The sequence below is a fragment of the Callithrix jacchus genome, chromosome 5 (assembly GCF_049354715.1).
Source record: "Callithrix jacchus isolate 240 chromosome 5, calJac240_pri, whole genome shotgun sequence".
NCBI classification, from domain to species: domain Eukaryota; kingdom Metazoa; phylum Chordata; class Mammalia; order Primates; family Cebidae; genus Callithrix; species Callithrix jacchus.
Window position 1 is genome coordinate 115,279,448 of NC_133506.1, and position 22,272 is coordinate 115,301,719.

The window sequence follows — 22,272 nt, forward strand, 5'->3', positions numbered from 1 at the left end:
GTAATATGAAGTGGAAATGCCTCAATTATTTTGTCATTTTTTTCCCTCTATATTTGGGAGTTTTTAAAACTTAATTTTTATAGAAAAACTAAAAGTCAACCCATGTTCATCATTCTGAGATCTAAGAAGTTAATACCTAATTGTGATTATTGATTCCAAGAAATACAGGAGTTGAAAATACGAAGTTTAATTTCTCTGATGACATTTATATTGTTCTTCTTTATTAGAAATTCATTGAATTTGAAGACTCTCAAGAACAGGAAAAAAAGGACTTACAGACCCGAGTGGAGTCTTTAGAATCTCAAACAAGACAACTTGAGCTCAAAGCAAAAAACTATGCTGACCAGAGTAAGTAAAACATTTCTTCTCATAAGTACACATTATTAAAGACTGGGCTTGGCCAGATGTGAGGGCTCATGTCTGTAATCCTAGCACTTTGGGAGGCCGAGGTGGGAGGATCACTTGAGGTCAGGAGTTCAAGACCAGCCTGGTCAACATGGTGAAATACTGTGTCTACTAAAAATACAAAAATTAGCTGGGCGTGGTGGTGCACGCCTGTAATCCCAGATACTTGGGAGGCTGAGGCACGAGAACCACTTGAACTCAGTAGGCGGAGGCTGCATCAGTGAGCCCAGATGGTGCTATAGCCTGAGCAACAGAGTAAAACTGTTTTAAAAAAAAAACAAAAAGAGTGGGCTCTAATGGTGCAGTGACTCATCCTGACATATGACTAAGGTTCTAAATACAAGCTTGGAATTGTCATCCCAGACTCGAGTGAGACCTGTGATCTAGGGTTAGTTCTCTTTTATTTCACATTTCACTTGGTACCCATATATGCAGAAATGACTAAGCCAAATATATCTGTCAGACTGACTTCTTCAATTTAGCTCCCAGACTTTGTTTGTAGTTAACATTATGCTGTAATCATTATGCAAGTGTGTGCCTGTAGATAATTTCCTCTAATTTTGATCAAGTACACAGTTTTATTTTTTCTGTTTTGCTTTGAAATGTAAAAATGTAACGAAGCTTACAGTTTTGAAGTATGTATTTAAAAATTACCTAAGCATGTAATTAGATACTAGAGGAAAAAAAGTATTGAATCCCCCTTTTTGTTTCTTTTTAATGAAAAAGTGGGGCCATTTGAGGGAACAGAACTTCATTTTTCAGAATCATTTTATTTTTAATAAAATCTCATATATTCTTGGTTTTAAAAATTATTGTTTCAAACCTCAAGGATAATTTTCCCCTTTTGGCTAATAAAAAAAGAGACCCAATTAAGTCAAAATTAGTAAAAGAAATGGTGAGAAACTTTATGGCCTATTTTTATGTCTGATACAGGTAGGCAGACAGTTCTCTGCTTTTCTTTCCCAGCATTGTAAACTTTCACAATCCTAGGGGTCAAAGGATGGCTGGGCAGTTACTCTATCCATTTTACTCATTAAGTCTGCTTAGTGACACTAGCTACTAAGGTACAGCCAATCATGATGGAGAACCTTCACCAGCAATCTTGGAGCACGTGTGAGAACTGACTGTTCTCTCTAGTATACTCTGGAAAGACGGAATAGACCTAAATTCAAACCACTGGGAATCTGGAGTTCAAGCATTCCAGAATTCAAGGCAAACTCAAATGGCTATTAAACAGATGTCCTAGGAGAGGGCCAGTAGATGTTTGTTAACAGGAGCCAACCTGAGTGAGACAAAATGAGCCATGTGTCATGCTTTGTGTTTTTAGGCTTGTGGATACCCAGAGTCATGTAACTTTCCTTTGTTAACTTTGATTACATTGAGTGACTTCTATTATTTCTACCATAGAAATTTGAGGTTGGCTGGGTGTGGTGGCTCACAGCTGTTCCCAACACTTTGGGAGACAAAGCTGGGAGGATTGCTTGAGCCTAGGAGTTTGAGACCAGCCTGGGCAAGATAGCGAGATACCCTATCTTTATAACAAAAAAATTAAGAAAAAGAGGCCAGGTTTGGTGATTCACACTTGTAATCCCAGCACTTTAGGAGGCTGAGGCGTGCAGATTGCTTGAGCTCAGGGGTTTGAGACCAGACTGGGCAACATGGTGAAACCCTGTCTCTACCAAAATTAGCTGGGTGTGGTGTTGTGCACCTGTAGTCCCAGCTATTTGGGAGACTGAGGTGGGAGGATTGCTTGGGCTTGGGAGGTGGAGGTTGCACTGAGCTGAGATTGCACCACTGCACTCCAGGCTGTGTGACAGAGTGAGACCCCTCTCAAAAGAAAAAAAAATTCGAAGTCTTAGAGCACTGCATGATGGACTCCGTGGGGCCTCTACTGACAAATATATTACTGGGGTTACATTACTTTGAGTACCACTTATCTGGAGAAATGGTCTTGTGGCAATTGTAAGCTTTTGGTACATTTCAAGAGTTGAGACTTCTCTATTCAAGAAAGAAAATTTAACTATTGGAGGTAATATTTAAATCCCAATTTGATTTCATGCTGCTGATAAAGGAAAAAAAAATTAAAAATTCCAATTTGATTGTACTTTTTTTTTTTTTTCTTTTAAATAGAGACAAGGCCAGATGTGATGGCTCATGTCTGTAATCCCAGCACTTTTGGGAGGCCGAGGCAGGCAGATCACCTGAGGTCAGGAGTTCAAGACCAGCCTGACCAACATGGTGAAACCCTGTTTCTACTAAAAATACTAAATTAGCCGGGTGTGGTGGTGCATGCCTGTAATCGCAGCTACCTGGGAGGCTGAGGCAGGAGAATCACTTGAACCCGGGAATCGGTGGTTGCAGTGAGCCGAGATCACACCAATGCACTCTGGCCTGGGCAACAAGAATTTGCCCAGGCTGGTCTTGAACTCTTGAGCTCAAAAGGAGTCTCCCCACCTCCACCTCCCAAAGTGCTGGCATTATAGGCATGAGCCACCTTGCCCAGCCTGAAGTACATTTTTTTTTTGGCCAGCCATGGTGGCTCATGCCTGTAATTCCAGCACTTTTGGGAGGCTGAGGCAGGCAGATCACCTGAGGTCGGGAGTTCAAGACCAAGCATGGTGAAACCCTATCTCTACTAAAAATACAAAAATTAGCTGGACATGGTGGCACATGCCTATAATCCCAGCTACTCAGGAGGCTGAGGCAGGAGAATTGCTTGAACCCGGAAGGCAGAGCTGAGATTGCACCACTGCACCACAGCCTGGGTAACAGAGCAAGACTCCATCTCAAAAAAAAAAAATTATTATTACTTTGTTTTGAGATGGAATCTTGCTGTCTCTCCCAGGCTGGAGTGCAGTGACACGATCATAGTTCACTGCACTCTCAAATTCCCAGGCTCAAGCGATCCTCCCACCTCAGCCTCCCAAGTAGCTGGAACCACAGGCATGAGCCACCATGCCTGGCTAATTTTAAATTTTTTTGTAGGAATGGATTTTTTTTTTTTTTTTTGAGACAGAGTTTTGCTCTTGTTACCCAGGCTGGAGTGCAATGGCGTGATCTTGGCTCACCAAAACCTCCGCCTCCTGAGTTCAAGCAATTCTACCTCAGCCTCCCAAGTAGCTGGGACTACAGGCGCATGCCACCATGCCCAGCTAATTTTTGTATTTTTAGTAGAGACAGGGTTTCACCTTGTTGATCAGGATGGTCTCGATCTCTTGACCTTGTGATCCACCCGCCTTAGCCTCCCAAAGTGCTGGGATTATAGGCATGAGCCACTGCGTCCGGCCCTAAGAAATGGGGTCTTGTTATATTTTTCAGGCTGCTCTTGAACTCCTGGTCTCAAGCAATCCTTGCACCTTGGCCTTCCAAAGTGCTGGAATTACAGGTGTAAGCCACTGTGCCTGACCAGAATTCCTTTTTTGATTTGGAAAGGAATTCCTCGTCTAAAATTTTTTTATGCATTAAGTAATTGGCTTCTGTGATTAGAGAAGAATTACCTTCTACTTGAAATTGCATTTTTGATATCAGAGTACCTTTAAAATGTCTCACATTCAAAAAGGATGCAGAAAATACTGCTGCTTTTTTCACGAAAGTGTCTAAGTAGAATGAATTACTAATTCTTTTCACACACACATTAGTCCTTTCATTACTAAATTAAAAAAATCTGTTTTCTGTTCCTTTCTAGTAAATGTAAACAAAATATAGTGATTTCTTTTTTTTTCCTTTTTTTCTTCTTTTTTTGAGATGAAGTCTGGCTCTGTTGCCAGTGCAATGGCGTGGCCTCCGGTCACTCCAACCTCTGCCTTCCAGGTTCAAGCGATTCTCCTGCGTCAGCCTCCCCGAGTAGCTGGGATTATAGGCACTCATCATTATGCCAGGCTAATTTTTGTATATTTATAGAGATGGGATTTCACCCTGTTGGCCAGACTGGCCTTGAACCCCTAACCTCAGGTGATCTGCCCGCCTTAGTCTCCCGAAGTGCTGGGATTACAGGTGTGAACCAGCACGCCCGACCTAGTGGTTTCTTAATTAAGGGAATTGATCAATTTAGGAGAATATTTGAGTATCTCAAATTTCCTTTTCCTTGTCTCAGATTTGTTATCCAGTCCAGACAGTGATACCTTTTTTGGAATTATCATATTCTGTGGTATCCATCTTCTCATTCCTCTCTCCCAAAGTATTAATTATGTTTTCCATTTTAATTCAAAGACTTTAAAAATAGTAGATCATTTAAAAATAATTGAAAAAATTATAGGGAAGGGAGGAAAAAATTCTTCAATAAGTATTAGATATGGTCTTGAGCTTAATTTGATCTGAAAACTTTATTTTTGTTTTGAATGTATTATCCCCCAAAGAATTTCTCCCCTAAGGAGTCTGCTATTCTATTCTGAAATAAATCTTGCTGTATAAAGAACAATTAAAGAACTTACAAACTATGGTTAATCAAAATTGACCATTCATATGCACAAAGTTGATAACACTAAATCTTTTTCCGTGGACTCATCTTTTATTAATGCTTTGGAACTTATTCCCTTCTTCTGTTTTTGAGATCTTCGAGTCTTTTTCTCTTTTCTAGTGAATTGTTTTTCTTTCTTTTCCTTATTTTTTTTTTTCTAAGCCTTAACTGGGTATAATATGAATTCTAAATATATCTTAAATTTTTTTGGTAGTTTTTATTATGCCACATTTAAACATTTCCCCAGTTTTTCTGGGGGAAAGTTATTTGACTATTTTTTTCACTTGACCACCTTAGTTTTTTTTTTTTTTTTAAATATCCAATATAAATCAAAGCTTCTCCTTTTTTTTTTTCCTTTTTGGAGATGGAGTCTTGCTCTGTCACCAGGCTAGAGTGCGGTAGCATGATCTCAGCTCATTGCAACCTCCGCCTCCCAAGTTCAAGTGATTCTCCTGTCTTAAGCCTCCCAAGTAGCTGGGACTATAGGTGCATGCTACCATGCCCAGCTACTTTTTGTATTTTTAGTAGAGATAGGGTTTTACCATGTTGGCCAGGATGGTCTCGATCTCTTGACCTCATGCTCTGTCTGCCTTGGCCTTCCAAAGTGCTGGGATTACAGGTGTGAGCCACCGTTCCTGGCCCAATCAAAGCTTCTTATTTTTAATTTTTATTATTTATTTCTTAAATTTTTTGAGACAGGATCTTGCTCTATTGCCCAGGCTGGAATGCAGTGGTGCAATCACAGCTCATGGTAGCCTCAACCTCCCAGACTGAAGCAGTACTCTTACCTCAGCCTCCCGAGTACCGAGTAGCTGGGACCACAGGTGCACGCCACCACACATGGCTACTTTTTGTATTTTGTGTAGAGGCAGGGTTTTGCCATGTTGCCCAGGCTGATAAACTCCTAGGCTCAACAATCTGCCTTTTTTGATCTCCCATGTCTTGGAATTACGGGCGTCATCCACTGTGCACAGCCTAAAAACCTCTTATTTTTTAAAAAGGTGGTGTTAGGAAGTAATCTTTAAGTATCATCAGTTCCCTATATGATTGGAAAACCAAGAGTAGGAGTGAGTGTGCTTTTTAAAAGATGGAAACAAATTTAAATAAATGTTACGTCAGGAGTTCATTAATTCTTGTTTTGTGTAATAGAAAACAGATGATCTGGACTATCTAAATGTGACTGTTTTTTTTTTTTTTTTTTTTTAAGGTGGAGTCCCACTCTGTCTCCCAAGCTGGAGTGTACTCTCTTGAGCTCAGCTCACTGCAACCTTCGCCTCCCAAGTTCAAGCGATTCTTTCTGCCTCCATCTCTCGAGTAGCTGGCACTACAGGCGCATGCCACCATGCCTGGCTAATTTTTGTGTTTTTAGTAGAGACTGGGTTTCACCATATTGGCCAGGCTGGTCTTGAACTCCTGAGCTCGTGATCTGCCTGCCTTGGTTTCCCAAAGTGCTGGGATTACAGGCGTGAGCCACCACACCTGGCCTGATTTTTTTTTTTTAATGACAGGGTTTCACCATGTTGGTCAGGCTGGTCTTGAACTCCCGACCTCAGGTGATCCACCCACCTTGGCCTCCAAAGTGCTTGGATTACAGGCATGAGCCACCATGCCCGGCCTGATTTTTTGTTTTTTAAAGAAAATACGAGGCTGGGCACAATGACTCATGCCTGTAATCCTAGTACTTTGGTAGGCCAAGATGGGTGGATCACTTGAGATCAGGAGTTCAAGACTGGCCTGGCCAACATGGGGAAACCCATCTCTACTAAAAATAAAAAAAATTAGCTGGGCATGGTGGCTCATACCTGTATTCCCTACTACTTGGGAGGTTGAGGCAACAGACTTGCTTGAACCTGGGAGGCGAAGGTTGCAGTGAGCCAAGATCGTGCCACTGCACTCCTGTCTGGGCCACAGAGTGAGATTCGTCTCAAAAAAAAAAAGGAAATATGATTTTTTTTGTTAAAGTAACTGTAACCCAACATTTAATTTAAAATAAACATTTATTTAGGGCCACTAAGATGACTGTTGGCATACCTGTAGTGGGAGGATGAGTGGATGCAGTTTTTTTGCTCAGTGACATTTGTTTGAGTGTTGGATGAATGTATCTATACCTTTTCTAGTTTTTGTGTTTATATTTGTATAGCGTGTGTCTTTAATTTTGAAAGACTGAGTTTGTCAATTCTTGTGAACTTGTTTTAGGGCGCATATCCCTTTTAAAAAATAGCCACAATAAAAATTCAAGTTGTGTTCTAAAGATTACTTCCTATATTAAAAGGGGAAATTTTGTTTAAAGTTATTTGCTGTTTGAGAAGTAAGAAAAAGTAAAGAAATAGGAACTGAACTAAAAGACACACTTTACAGCTTTTGATAGTATGGAATCTATCAGTTTGATGTAACAATGTGAAGTTGAGTCTATAAAAATTTTTTACCAATTTTTGGTCAGGCTTGATTTTAGAGAGTTCTGATCTCTTTTCAAAATTTGAACTAACTTAAGAATTATTTTTTATTTTTTCCAACATGAATAAATGATTTTTTAAAATGCTAGGTATTATTCCTTATCTGGAAGTAGCAATAATACTTGTTGGTAATTAACATCTTGGGAACCTTAAGGAAGAATCTGAAATAGATATGTGGAATAAGGAAGTTGTGAATTGAGAAAGACTTGTTGGTACTTTTCAACTGTGTAAGTTGTCTAATCAACTTTGCCGTTCATAGATTGACAGTAATAGGTCTTTGTCAGAAAGTACTTTTTATATTCATTGTCTCTGTTGTATATTGTGTATTTCTATCTTGTAAGCCAAATATTATCTAAAATTTGAGTCAAGCAAGTATAGACATTTTAATATAGTTGAAACTATTAAACTAGTCCAGTATGCCTAGCATTCTGCATAGATATGTTTGTGGCACCCAAAGGTATGATATGGTCCTTGTGGTCAAAGAAATCATAGTTTAGTGGGGGGAAGAAGGGGAAGATTATGTATATGGCCTCCTAGTCTTTTTTTCCATATTTTTTTATATCATTGCAGTTAGAATGTGTATTTAATTTTGTGTCTTTTTCTTAACATCATAATAAATATTTTTCCTTGTTGTATAATCTTTATTATTATTTTTTATGTCCACATACATCTACCATCCAGAAGCAGTGCCATCTATTAACCATTTTTGTTCTTCCTGAGGACTATGCTTTATTTTTTCCCTCTAATGTGAATTGTTTAGTGGCCACTGCATTTTTTACTTATGGCAGCCAAGAAGAAACAGATCACACTTTGAAATGCAACCATAAGAACTAGTTTGAACCTTACCTGGTTGGCATATTTAAGTAGTTTTTTTTCCTTGATCCATGTTTTATACGTGTATAAAGAATATATTATGCTCTGTTGTAAACTATCTTAAATCCTTTATCGAATGAAGAGGTGAATTATGGTAAAATAAATGTGAGAAATTTAAAATACAAAAAACTAAAAACTTCTTCTGTTGGTTCGTTGGTCATTTTTTTCTTGTATACTGAATCATATTGCAGTAAACATTTTTTTTTACATCTACAAGTTTTCTGTTTTCTTAGAATATATTTAAGGAAGTAGGTCAAGAAATTTTAGTGGTTCTTGGCAGGTAATAGACCATTTCTAATGTGAATAGAATTGGAGAAGTAAGGGTTAGTAGCAAATTCCATTTTGCTTGTCATAACTTATGAATTTGAAACTTTATTTACAGCATATTAGCACCCAGAGCAGGTATAGGACCATTATTATTTGATTCTCTCTTAGGAAGCTTCTCTTGCTCTCAGGCTCCTTGAATTTACAACACATTATTTTTCCCTGAGTACAGCAGAGCCATTGCTTTTGCGGAGAAGGCAAAAAGATTTAATGACAGTGATTTTTTTTTTTTTTGAGTGGGTACTTCTTAATTTGGTGGGTATTTTTTTGGGAAGTACAGTTTTTGTTTGTTTGTTTCTGTTTTTTTAAGAGATGAAGGTCTAATTCCTGTGTTGAAGTGATCCTCCCACCTCAGCCCTCCTGAGTAACTGAGATTACAGGCACATGCCACTGTACCCATGGCTGTGATTTTCATCTATTATATTTAAACTCTTCTTGAATTCCACCCTTCCTTCCTTTAAATGAAAATCCATCTTACTGAATTAAATGGAAAAATGTTGGCTCTGAAGTCAAATGTGTTAGATCCATATGCTCTGACCTTTCTACCCTTTTCACTCCCATATAACATTTTTTTTACATCTTGTATCAAGATCTTAGTCTAGTAAAATACCTTCAAGCCTTCACTTTGAAACATTATTAACGGAAGGAAAACACTTCTTATTTCTTGGTCATAAGAATAAGCACTGCACTAGATAGAAAGTTGGGTGAGATATTAACAATATCATAAACAATAACATAATTTTTATTTTAAATGAATAAATAGCTTAAAACAGACCTTCAATACAAGGTGATTGATAAATTACAGCACGTAAACCATTTTAAAGTTGCCAGGTGTCATTTTATATCAAAGTTAGTATTTGAGAGAACCTGAATATTTTCTGTCACTGTTTTTCAAATCACCTACAAAAATACTTTCAGGCTTATATAAAATATTATCATATCCTTTATTGTGCTTTGCGATTGGCAATGGATGTTAGTATTTTGAAAAAAATGAATACTACTGTAATAGGACACTTTTTCCATTCTAGTTCTATCTCAATGGGCAATTCTTTCTACATAATCTTTAGAATGATAAAAGTAGATTATGATGATGAGATATATATTTTAATGACAATATATATTTTTGTTGAGAATTTTAATGAGTCAGCTTTAGGAGTTTGAGTTATATCTTTTGGTTTTAAAAGAATGACAAGGAAGTTAATTATTTAGAAAGCTACTTTAAGTCTATTTAATGAGAATCTAGTTCTTTGCAATACTAAGAATATCTATATATTTCATAAACTATATGTAGCAGCCATTTCTTATTTAGAGCCTACATATGAGTGGGAAAGTAGAAAATTAGGCACAAGATAATTTATGCAAACACTAACATTACTTCTGCTTCCTTAGGTAATACTTGTGGTCTTTACTGTTTTTCGGCTCTTTGATTTTTGTAGTCTCTAGTGCTGTCTATTGAGAACCTTAAAGTTGTAATTTATAATTGATATCGAGAACTAAAGGTATCATAGAAAATTAAATTTATGAGTAAGGGTTAAAGGATTTCTGGTGATTTGTTTAGAGAACAGGGAAAATATGAATAATTTGATTATTTCTTCCAACATATAAAGAAATGGATAAGGAACATAGCAAGCTGTTTGTCTGTAGTTTTAGAAGATTAAGTGAGCGAAAATGAATTTGTTGGCTTTGGTTGGTCATGAGGAAGTATTGCTGGTCATGAGGGTGGTACACAGGAATGTGTGAAGAGGTAAAGCATGGACTGCTGCCCCTGCACAGAGACTTTGGGCAGGAGAATCATCAGCTTTGTTGTGGATGGCTTAGGTATTATCTTCCAGACAGGGATCTGACAGATCACTAGAAGTTTCTGCCACTGAGATTCTTTGAAGTTCTCCTACTATGTTTTGAGAATATGATCATTGATTCATGGTAGCTTTAAAATATTTATAATTTCACATTGTGTCATTGATTAATAACATAACTGAAAATTTTTTGAAGTTGGGAGACATGGTAAAGGACTTAGTTGGTGAGGAGAGGTTGTTATTACTGTTTTGATGTGGTTGTCTGAGATTTCTTTGCTCTTAAGTCAGCCTTTGATTCTTGCTTACCTGTTGGGACTTCTGATGGTAAATTGTTCAAGAAGTTTTTGAAAGACCATATGCCAATCTTCTGAGGCCTAGCAAGAGTTGGACTGTCTGCCTTCCCGGAACAGTAAAAACTGATGATTCCTTTTGAGAAGGCAAATAATGAGTTGGATTTGGCATTCTAGCAGGTTTGTTTCTCTTTCTTCCCCCCATAGGCCTATCAGCAGTCTGATGGGGCAGAAGACAACAGAGATGGAAGGTGTTCCAAACTTGGCAAAGGCCATCAATCTCAGGAGGTAAGCTCTGATTTTGAGCCGGCAGAACAGGTGGCTCTTCCTGCCTTAATCTTACCCTCTTGCTTTTTGGAAAGATAGATAGAGTGCTCAATATGAGGCTGAAGTATCGCCATTCACTATTATAATGGGGAAATTTTGGATTTGTCTTTTGATTGTTCTTCTTTTCTTGCCTCTCACCTTTTTTTCTTTTTAGATAACATGATTTGCTTTTTTTTTTTTAACTCCCCAGAAAATTAACAATTTAAAAACTGGCAGTTACTTATCTGTTGTTTTGATAAGATGAACAGAATCTTGTTTATTTCCAGTTAATTTCGGCTTGGAGCTAGTTTTGATGAGTAAAATGACAGGGTTTTAGAATTTTTCCTGAGATTGTTTTGAAGTTTAGGTTTACGTGAGAACAGTTAAACAAGAAATGACCTTTTAATATACTTCAAATGTAATGCAACAATCTAGGTATAGGTTAACTTCATGGTACTTGAGGCTTTCAAGGATGTCTATAGTCCTTGCCTAGGTGGGCTTTTCTTTCCTGCTTTCCCCTTCCCTTTTACTGCCTTGTCTTTTCCCTTTAACTGATTCCTTAGTGGCATATCCAGGACTTTCAAGAGGTGGCTCTTCTACTGTTGAAAGGACTTCTCAAAAGTGTTTATACCATCTCATGCGACTTAGGCCTTGAGTGAACTGAGTTCATTGGTGTTTTGTTGTACTGAGTAAAGTATTTTCAGAAAAGAAAGATTCTGAATTTGTATTATTTGATCTTGGTGTATGTGTGTATATTTTCTATGTATTATATGATCAGTTACATAAGATGTTTGTATTATATGATTTATATTGTAAGTACCTACAAAGATAATACCAAAATTTAGAATCACAGTACAGGTAAAGAAAACATGAAATACGGAAAGTCATAAACAGTTTCTGTTCAGGTTCTTGCCATTGGTGTTAGGCAGGAGAGAATATACCACCAGAATAGCATTCAGAAAATCATTTATAAATAAAAGACATAAACTATTCCTTTTGTTTGTTTGTTTGTTTTGAGATGGAGTCTTGCTCTGTTACCAGGCTGGAATGCAGTGGCATGATCATGGCTCACTGCAATCTCTACCTCCCGGGTTCAAGCTCTTCCCTGCTTCAGCCTCCTGAGTAGCTGGGATTAGAGGTGTGTACCATGGCCAGCTAATTTTTTGTACTTTAGTAGAGATGGTGTTTCACTGTGTTGGTCAGGATGGTCTCCATATCCTGACCTCATGACCTGCCCACCTACCAAAATGTTGGGATTACAGGTGTGAGCCACCGCATCCAGCTTCTTTTTTTTTTTTTTTTTTTTTGAGATGGAGTCTTGCTCTGTCGCCCAGGCCAGAGGATAATCAATGTCATGATCTTAGCTCACTGCAACCTCTGCCTCCTGGGTTCAAGCAATTCTCCTGCTTCAGCCTCCCAAGTAGCTGGGACTACAGGTGCCTGCTACCACACCCAGCTAATGTTTTGTATTTTTAGTAGAAACGGGATTTCACCATGTTTGCCAGGCTAGTCTTGAACTCCTGACCTCAGGTGATCCTCCCGCCTCGGCCTCCCACAGTGCTAGGATTATAGGCATGAGCCACTGCACCTAGCCATCATAAACTATTCTTAAAACATAATGGGAACCAGATGCAATGGTTTGTGCCTGTAATCCCAGCATTTTGGAAAGCTGAGGTGGGAGGAACGCTTGAGACCAGGAGTTCAAGACCAGCCTGGGCAATATAGTGAACCCTTGTCTCTACAAAAAAAATCAAAAAATTATCTTGGCCTGGTGGCACACACCTATAGTGCCAACTACTCAGGAGGATCACTTGAGCCTGGAGGATTGCTTGAGCCCAGGAAGTCAAAGCTGCAGTGAGCTGTGATTGTGCCATTGCACTGCAGCCTGGGCAACAGAGGGAGACCCTGTCTCAAGAAAAAAAAAAGCATACTGGGGTAATATACCTTTGATAATTTGGAATGCTAACTTTTAAGAGGATTTCAATACATGTTTATAAGCTAATATGTGTTCAGCTAACTGTAGTTGCTATATACCAGACTAGCCACAAAATGTATATAATGAATCAAGTGTTATTTCTTATGTAAAGTTTAAAAAGTTGATGTTTCAGATAAGTGGGTGACTTCTGTGGAGACATGGGCATTTTCCACTTTATAGCTTCTAAGTTTCTTACTCACCTGTAGTAAGTTGTAGGGAGGGTAAAGGGCATAGAGCATTGTGTGGAGGGTTTTTACTGGACCAGGCCTAGGAGTAGCACACATCACTTTTACTTCTGCTTCATTGGCTATAACTCAGTCAGAGATTACCTGAAGGGGCTGGGCTGGATAACCTAGCTATTTATCCAAGCAAAAAAACAAAAAAGGACACTTCTTCTTCTTCTTCTTTTTTTTTTTTTTTTGAGACAGAGTCTCACTCTGTCACCAGGCACCAGGCTGGAGTGCAGTGGCACAGTCTTGGCTCACTGCAACCTCCGCCTCCTGGGTTCAAGCAATTCTCCTGCCTCAGCCTCCCGAGTAACTAGGACTACAGGCACGTGCCACCACACCCAGCTAATTTTTTGTATTTTTAGTAGAGATGGGGTTTCACCATGTTGGCCAGGATGGTCTCGATTTCTTGACCTCGTGATCCACCCGCCTCGGCCTCCCAAAGTGCTGGGATTACAGGCTTGAGCCACCGCGCCCGGCCTAAAAGGACACTTCTTTAAAATATCCTTCTCTTTTAGCATAAATGTTGAGATTTTCATTTTGTTACCTTGCCATTTGACTTTTTCTTTAAAAAATTGGTTATTAAATTAAGGAGTAATTTCCTCATGCTTATGTTAAGGGATAGGTTTCAAATGACCCTTTTTGAAATTGAAATCCAGGCTGTGCATATAATGCCAGCATTTTGGGAGGCCGAGGCAGGAGGATTGCTTGAGGCCAGGAGTTCAAAACCAGTCTGCACAAATAGCGAAACCCTGTCACTATTTGAAAATAAAATAAAATAAAAAATGGAAATCTAATTCACATATCATAAAATCCACCATTTTATTTTATTTTATTTATATATATTTTTTGAGATGAAATTTTGTTCTTGTTGCCCAGGCTGGAGTGCGATACTGTGATGTCAGCTCACTGCAACCTCCGCCTTCCAGATTCAAGCAATTCTTCTGCCTTAGCCTCCTGAGTAGCTGGGATTATAGGTGCCTGCCACCACGTCTGGCTAATTTTTTGTATTTTTAGTAGAGATGGGGTTTCATCATGTTGGCCAATCTGGTCTCAAACTCCTGACCTCAGGTGTTTAAGATGATCCGCTTGCTTTGGCCTCCCAAAGTGCTAAGACTTATAGGCATGAGTCACTGCACTGGCCAAAATTTACCATTTTGAAGTGTACAGTTCAGCAGTTTTTAGTACAATTTTCAAGGTTGTACAGCTGCCACCCCTAATTCCAGAACATTTTTATCACCCCAAAAAGAACCACCCCCTCATACCTGTTAGCACTTACTCTTGCTTCTCTGCTTCCCCCTAGTTTTTGTCTCTGTGGATTTGCCTGTTCTGGACATTTCATGACAATAGAATCATAAAATATATGGTCCTTGTGACTGGCTTCTTTCACTTAGCATAAAGGTTCATTCATGTTCTTCCTTTTCATAACTGAATAATATTCTCTTATGGATCTACCACATTTTGGGATACCCTCCATCCCCATTTCAATTGCCGGTATATCTTGCTAGAGCTAGAAACAACCGAAACTCTAACCTTGCTATCTGAAAGTCTGTAGTAATGTAGTTCTGAAGAGTTGAGTATAATGAATAACCACTTTGGGAAGATATTCCTTAGGTTTCCTCTTGGCATCCTGACTCATTTAGTTCCTAGTTCATAAATGGGAAAGTAAATAACTTAATGTTTGAACCATCTTTACAATGCTGTGGTTGCCTACTAGGAGCAGGTAGTATACTAGTCCTCTTGTTTTATTTGTATAATTAGCTATCAATGACACATCTGAATATAACTCAGCAGAATGATAAACCTGTTTAATTTTAATGGGAAAAAGAAATGAATTAGTTAAGGGCCTTGGGTAAGTAGACTAAGGTGAACAGACTAAGTACTAGAGTGGAGAGAAAGATTGAAGTGGATAATATTTATGCTACAGGGTAATACGTCTTTTATGTATATATTTTAACCACGAGCTAATTTGTCTGCTTTTATTTTATTTTTTAAAATTTCTTCTCCTCCTCCTCCTTCTTCTTTCTTCTGCTTCTTCTTCTTATTTATTTATTTATTTTTGAAATGGAGTTTGGCTCTGTTGCCCAGGCTGGAGTGCAGTGGCATGATCTCTGCTTGCTGCAACCTCTGAGTCCCAGATTCAAGCAATTCTCCTGCCTCAGCCTCCTGAGTAGCTGGGATTACAGGCGCCTGCCACCATGCCTGGCTGATTTTTGTGTTTTTAGTAGAGATGGGGTTTCCCCATGTTGGCCAGGCTGGTCTCGAACTCCTGACCTCAGGTGATCCACCCACCTTAGCCTCCCAAAGTGCTGAGATTACAGGCGTGAGCCACTGTGCCTCGGTTGCTTTTATTTTAGATGTTGCAAAATTCAGTATTTTGCCTGTTATTTAACAGGTAACAGACAAAATGCATTTATATAAAAAGCTGAGACAGAGCTTAAGTATACTTTATGATTTATTTTCTATGAAAAACATAGTGAAAAGATAGATGTCTTCAGCATACAAGTTTTTTTTTTTTTTGAGATGGAGTCTCGCCCTGTGGCCCAGGCTGGAGTGCAGTGGCACAGTCTTGGCTTACTGCAGTGGCTCAACTCCACCTCCCGGGTTCAAATAGTCCTCCTGCTTTAGCCTCCCAAGTAGCTGGGATTACAGGTATGCACCATGCCCAGGTATTTTTTTTGTATTTTTAATAGAGATGGGGTTTCACCATGTTGGCCAGGCTGGTCTTGAACTCCTGACCTCAGGTGATCCACCTACCTTGGCTTCCCAAAGTGCTGGGATTATAGGTGTGAGCCATCGTGTCTGACCAGCATACAAGTTTTTAATATTCAACAGTAAGTTGAAAATATCTTATAATACCACTTTTTGTACATTAAAAACATGAAATTTTGTATGTAAAACAGATAGTGAAAGTTTAAGGCTTGTAATTTTTAGACCTTTGGCTCATAATGAAAGTAACAGACATAAACTGTGGTAATCTAGACAATGGAATATTAGTCAATGCTAAAAACAAATAAACTATTCGTCCATGAAAAGACGTGGAATAGGTTGTGTGAGGTGGCTCACACCTGTAATCCCAGCACTTTGAGATGCAGAGGTGGGCAGATCTCCTGAGGTTAGGAGTTTGAGACTAGCCTGGCCAACATGGTGAAACCCTGTGTCTACTAAAAATACAAAAATTAACCGGGCATGATGGCGGGCACCTGTAGTCCCAGCTACTTAGAAGGCTGAGGCACGAGAATCGTTTGAACCTGGGAGTCGGAGGTTGTAGTGAGCTGAGGTCGCACCACTGCACTCCAGCCTGGGGGAAAGAGCAAGACTCTGTCTCAAAAATAAAAACAGAAAGACATGGAGTAACCCTCAAATGCATATTACTACGTGAAAGAAGCCAATTTGCAAAGGCTTGGTGCTATATGATTCCAAATATATGACATTTTGGAAAAGGCAAAACTCTGGAGACAGTAAAAAGATCATTTTGATTGCCAAGGACTGGGAGATTGTAGGGAGGGATGAATAGGTGGAACACAGAGGATTTTTCAGGCAGTGAACCTATTTTGTTTGATACTGTAATGGTGGTTACATGTCATACTTTTGTCAAAATCTGTAGAATGTACCACACCAAGAATGCACCCTAATGTAACTGATGCACTTGGGTGATAGGCATGTGTCAGTGTAAGTTCATCGTTTGTAACTGATGCTGAATGTTGATAGTAGGGGACGTTGTGTGTGTAGGGAGGCTGCAGATATATGGAAATTCTATGTACTTTCATTCAATTTTGCTGTGACCCTAAAACTGCTCTAAAAATAAAGTCTATTTAAAAAAAAAATAACAAAAGGGACAAGTCATCTGTAACTCCAGATAGTTTCCATGTGCTAAATGTCCTTTTTTTGGTGATAAAATCAAGTGATTCTCCTGCCTCAGCTGGGAGGCAGAGGTTGCAGTGAGCCGAGATCGCCCTGCTGCACTTCAGCTTGGGCGACAGAGCAAGACTCTGTCGCAAAAAAAAAAAGAATAGTTATATGGCATCAAAGTATACATATTACCAACCTGACTGTCGAAAGAGTGACTCTAGTTTATCCTCAATTGTACCTATCTTTTTTTTTCTTTCTTTTTATAACTCTCCAATTTGGTAACATTTATTTTTTAACTTAGTTTCAGGGGTACATGTGAAGGTTTATTTTTATAGACGAATTGCATATTGCAGGGGTTTGGTATATGTATTATTTTGTCATCCAGGTAATAAGCATAGTACCTGATAGTTTTTTGATCTTCACCTTCTTTCCACCCACACCCTCAAGTAGATTCTGATGTCTGTTGTTCCCGTCTTTGCATCCATGTGTATTCAGTATTTCACTCCCATTTATAAGTGAGAATGTGCAGTGTTTTTTTTTTCTCCTCCTGCGTTAATTTGCTTAGGATAATGGCCTCCACCTCCATTCATGTTGCTGCCAGGAACATTATCTCATTCCCCTCTGTCGCCCAGGATGGAGTGCTATGATACGATCATGGCTTACTATAACCTCCGCCTCCCGCGCTCAAACAATTTTCGTGCCTCAGCCTCTTGAGTAGCTGGGATTACAGTGTTTGCCACCATGCCGGGCTAATTTTTGTATTTTTGGTAGAGATGGGGTTTTGCCACATTTGCCAGGCTAGTCTTGAACTGCTGGCCTCAAGTCCACCCACCTTGGCTTCCCAAAGTGCTGGGAGATCCACCTGCCTTGGCCTCCCAAAGTGCTGAGACTACAGGTGTGAGCCACTGCACCCAGCCTCACTCTTTTTTTTCATCCCTAAGACAGTCTTGCTCTGTCACCCAGGTTGGAGTGTAGTGGCACGTTCTTGGCTCACTGCAGCCTCTGCCTCCCAGGTTCAAGCACTTCTCCTGCCTCAGAGTCCAAAGTAGCTGGAATCACAGGAGTCAGTCACCACATCTGGCTAATTTCTGTATTTTTAGTAGAGACAGGGTTTCACCATGTTGGCCACACTGGTCTCGAACTTCTGACCTTGTGATCTGACCACCTGGGCCTCCCAAAGTGTTGGGATTACAGGTGTGAGCCACTGTGCCTGGCTAGCTTGTTCTTTTTTATGGCTGTGCAGTACTCTGTGGTATATGTGTACTATTGATTGATTGATTGATTGATTGATTGAGACAGGGATCTCACTGTGTTGTTCAGGCTGGTCTCAAACTCCTGGGCTTAGGGAATCCTCCTTCCTTGGCATCCCAAAGTGCTGGGATTACAGGCATCAGCCACCATGCCAGGCTTTGTTCTTTTTTATGGCTGTGTGGTACTTTATGGTATATGTGTACTAGTTTGTTTTTTTTTCTAATAGAGATGGGGATCTCCCTATGTTGTCTAGGCTGGCCTTGAACTCCTGGGCTCAAGCAATTCTCATGCCTTGGCCTCCCAAAGTGCTAGGATTACAGGCAAGAACCACCATGCTTGGCCCCCTCTTTTTTTTTTTTGAGACAGGGTCTCACTCTATTGGCCAGACTGGCTTGCAGTGGTGCAATCATGGTTCACTACAGCATTGAGCTCCTGGGCTCAAGCGATTCTCCTACCTCAGCTTCCTGACTAGGTGGAACTACAAGTGCATGCCACCATGCCTGGTTAATTTTTGTATTTTTTGTAGAGATGGCATTTTGCCATGTTGCCTGGGCTGGTCTTGAATTTGTGGCCTCAAGCAATCTGCCCACCTTGATCTCCCACAGTGCTGGTGTTATAGGCGTGAGCCACCATGCCCAGCCTGTCCTACATTTTCTTCTTTTTTTTTTTTTGAGACAGACTCTCACTCTTTCACCCATGCTGGAGTGCAATGGTACAATCTCAGCTCATTGAAACCTTTGCCTCCCAGGTTCAAGTGATTCTCCTGCCTTAGCCTCCGAAATAGCTGGGATTACAGGCGCATGTTACCATGCCCAGCTAATTTTTGTATTTTTAGTAGAGACGGGGTTTCATCATGTTGGTCAAGCTGGTCTCAAACTCCTGACCTCGTGATCTGCCTGCCTCGGCCTCCCAGTATAGGCATGAGCCACCACACACGGCCTTTTTTTTTTCTTCTGAGACGGAGTCTTGCTCTGTCACCCAGGCTAGAGTACAGTAACACTGTCTCTGCTCACTGCAACATCTGCCTCCTGGGTTCAAGCAATTCTCCTGCCTCAGCCTCATAAGTTGCTAGGACTACAGGCACCCACCACGATGTCTGGCTAATTTCTGTATTTTTAGTAGAGACGGGGTTTCACCATATTTGCCAGGCTGGTCTTGAACTTCTGACCTCATGATCTGCCTGCCTGGGCCTCCCAAAGCGCTGGGATTACAGGTGTGAGCCACCACACCTGGTTCCCCCTGCACACCTTTTAAAAAATTCAAACAGGGTCTTGCTCTGGCACCCTGGCTGGAGTGCAGTGTCATCATCACAGCTCACTGCAGCCGCAACCTCCTGGACTCAAGCAGTCCTCTTGGCTGGGCCTCCCAAAGTGCTGGGATTTCAGGTGTGAGCTACCACATTTTCTTTATCCAGTCTATTTGGTAACATTTTTGCTCTCTCCCTGAGAATGCTAAAGTCAGAGCAGCAAAGCTTGTTATGGTTCTCAGTAGTTTGTTTGAATCCCATTCTACATGTTGAACTCATAGCCATTGTTGGATAACATAAGGAAGAATGAGTATGCAAGCAGAGGAAAGTGCCTGCGTGAATGGATGCGCATTGTGTTTGAGTCTAGGTGGGCTGGGGCTGTACAGAAAGCCTCCCCAGGGTAACTGCTATCCTGACTTCTAACATTTCAGATTAGTTTTGTATTATGTCTTGAATTTTGTATTTTGTTTCTGCTTCTTTCCTTCAACATCATATTTGTGCTATTGGTCTATGATGTTGTGTGTGGCAATAATTTGTTTATTCACATTGTACAGTATTCCAGTACATGAATATTTATCCATTCTACTCTTGATGGACAGTTGTTGGGTTGTTTAGCACTTGGTGTATTGTGTTTTTCATTTTGGCCATTCAGAAGTGTGGTGGTGGTGCATTTTGGTTTTAATGTGCAGCTCCCTGACTTGGGTACACATGCTGCTTGGCAGTTTGATGCTTTGTGTCAAAGTAGCTGTGAGTGGGTTATTTCCATAGGAACAGGAGTTTTTTGTTTGAAGCCTATTCGCCTCTGCCCAGAGTGAAATCTTAAACTCCAATATACAAAACAGATTAAAAGGAGTATTTGTTGAGAAGCATTATAGCATGGTAATTAAGAACACAGATTCTGGAGCCAGACTCTGATAGGAATCCTTGCTTTGCCATTTATTGTCTGTGTGACTTTGGGAGAGTTGCTTCGCTCCTATTTGCTTCAGTTTCCTCATCTATACCATGGGTGTAATAATAATACTTTAATCATAAAGTTAATGTTAGGCTCAAATAAGGTAGTTTATATGCAGTTCTTAGGACTGTATGGTACATAATAAGCTTTTTATAATGTTGGTTGCTATTAGTAGTAGTGGTGGTGATATATATAAATTTACTTATAAATGTATATCATTAGCTGACAAGAATATTAAGGCTCCACTATTGAACACAAATTTCAACTTGAGGGTTAAGAATGATAGTTGGATTTTATTTTAGCGTCAGCATCCAGTTTTTGTTTTTGTTGCATGTTATCAAGAAAAGAATGATTCACAAAGATGAACAATTGAAAATAGATACAGTTTGTCCAGTAGTCTCAGAATTTCTTTCAGCTTTTAGATCAGTTTAAATGACACAAGTAGTAGAAAATGTTTATTTTGAAATTATTATTAGATATCCATAATTTGCTTGGATTTCCTATTTTTAAATAAAAATTATAGAATTAAATTTTATTTAAAAAGGATTAATTTATAGTTTAGCATCTATTAGTTTATCACAACACATCTGCATAATAAATTTGCTTATTACTGCTTTCAGCCACAGGATAAGATGAGCAGCAGATGTACTCCGCACTTGGATGGCATGATTAAGTGTGCTCCATGGGTACTGTAGTGTGTTTACTCTCTGGTGCAAATGTAATGAGCCAGTGACACATAGGCTTGAATTAGAAACAAATCAAAACAAAGAGAGCAGTTTTCCTAATCACATATTTTCAAGATATTTAAACGAATTATGGGACACAAACCCAAATTTAATTTTCTGGGCAGCACAAAGTATGTTTTGTTTGGTGTCTGGTGTGTTAATACTCGGAGGCATATAAAACATTCATATATCTACTGTCAGATTATTAGTTCATACTATTTCCTTCTACAGCTGTCCTCCACAGTCAGCAGTTGTAGATTATACACAGCCTTGCCTGTTTGCAGCCAGCTGACCCTCAAACCCAGGGAACATTTTCAGCTATGCTAAGGCTTTCCAACAGACATAAATGAGTATCTTGACATGCTCCGCTAGCACCAGCTTTATTTCTCCCCAGACCGTCTCCTACCGCTCCTTAGCCGAGTTATGGGCTCCTCCAGGCTGGCTAGTCTCCGCTTTGCCTCACCACCACCCTCTGCCTCACCACTTGCATGGTTTTGTGTTCCCTTCTCTGTGGTAACGGTGTCAGGAGTGCTCTCATTACCATCCATCTTGAGTACCGTAATTTCTGCCTTTGTGGTTCTGTGTGGACTCTACCTCCTCCCTGAATCATTCCTCTTTGCTATCAGTTATTCTTTCCTGTGGAATCCTGTCCTGACATTCTATATCTCAGGATCTATTAATAAAACTTTTTAAAAAATATTCTGAAGTTATACTCTATGAGCACTACCCCAAGTCAGTGCCACTCACAAAACCCATCAGCAGAGGGAGCTAAATAAAAGAAGATGAGTCCCTGAAATTTAGAAAACCTGAAGCAGAAAAAGTACTTATAAACAATAAGCTTTCACAAACTGCCATTACTAAAGAAAGGGCTTGAGTAGTGTTAGAAATAAATGATTTGGGCCCTGATCCCAGCTTAAAACTTCGATGAGGTGATTTGTGTTTTTGAAAGAGTTAATTCTGTATTACGTTAAAAAAAAATGTTTAGGGGATGACCTGATATATATGGGAATATTAGAGAACAAATTTGATATAGTCCCCTCCTCTGAAAGTTTTCATTATTAAGGGTGATAAAATGAGGTCACTGCTTTGTGAAGAATTTTATATGGAACACTGAATCTGAAAGTTGCTAAAGATTGTGGAT

General features: G+C 39.6%; 1 protein-coding gene across 7 annotated transcripts in view; it reads left to right on the forward strand.

The window, feature by feature from the left end:
• Positions 1–22,272, forward strand: part of SPAG9 (sperm associated antigen 9) — a 146,669-nt gene that overhangs the window by 29,489 nt on the left and 94,908 nt on the right. For all 7 annotated transcript variants that reach the window (XM_017972649.4, XM_008997359.5, XM_054256260.2 and 4 more), the window contains exon 2: positions 228–348. In XM_017972649.4, the coding sequence (XP_017828138.1) occupies positions 228–348 (121 nt within the window). The remainder of the gene's footprint in view (positions 1–227; positions 349–22,272) is intronic.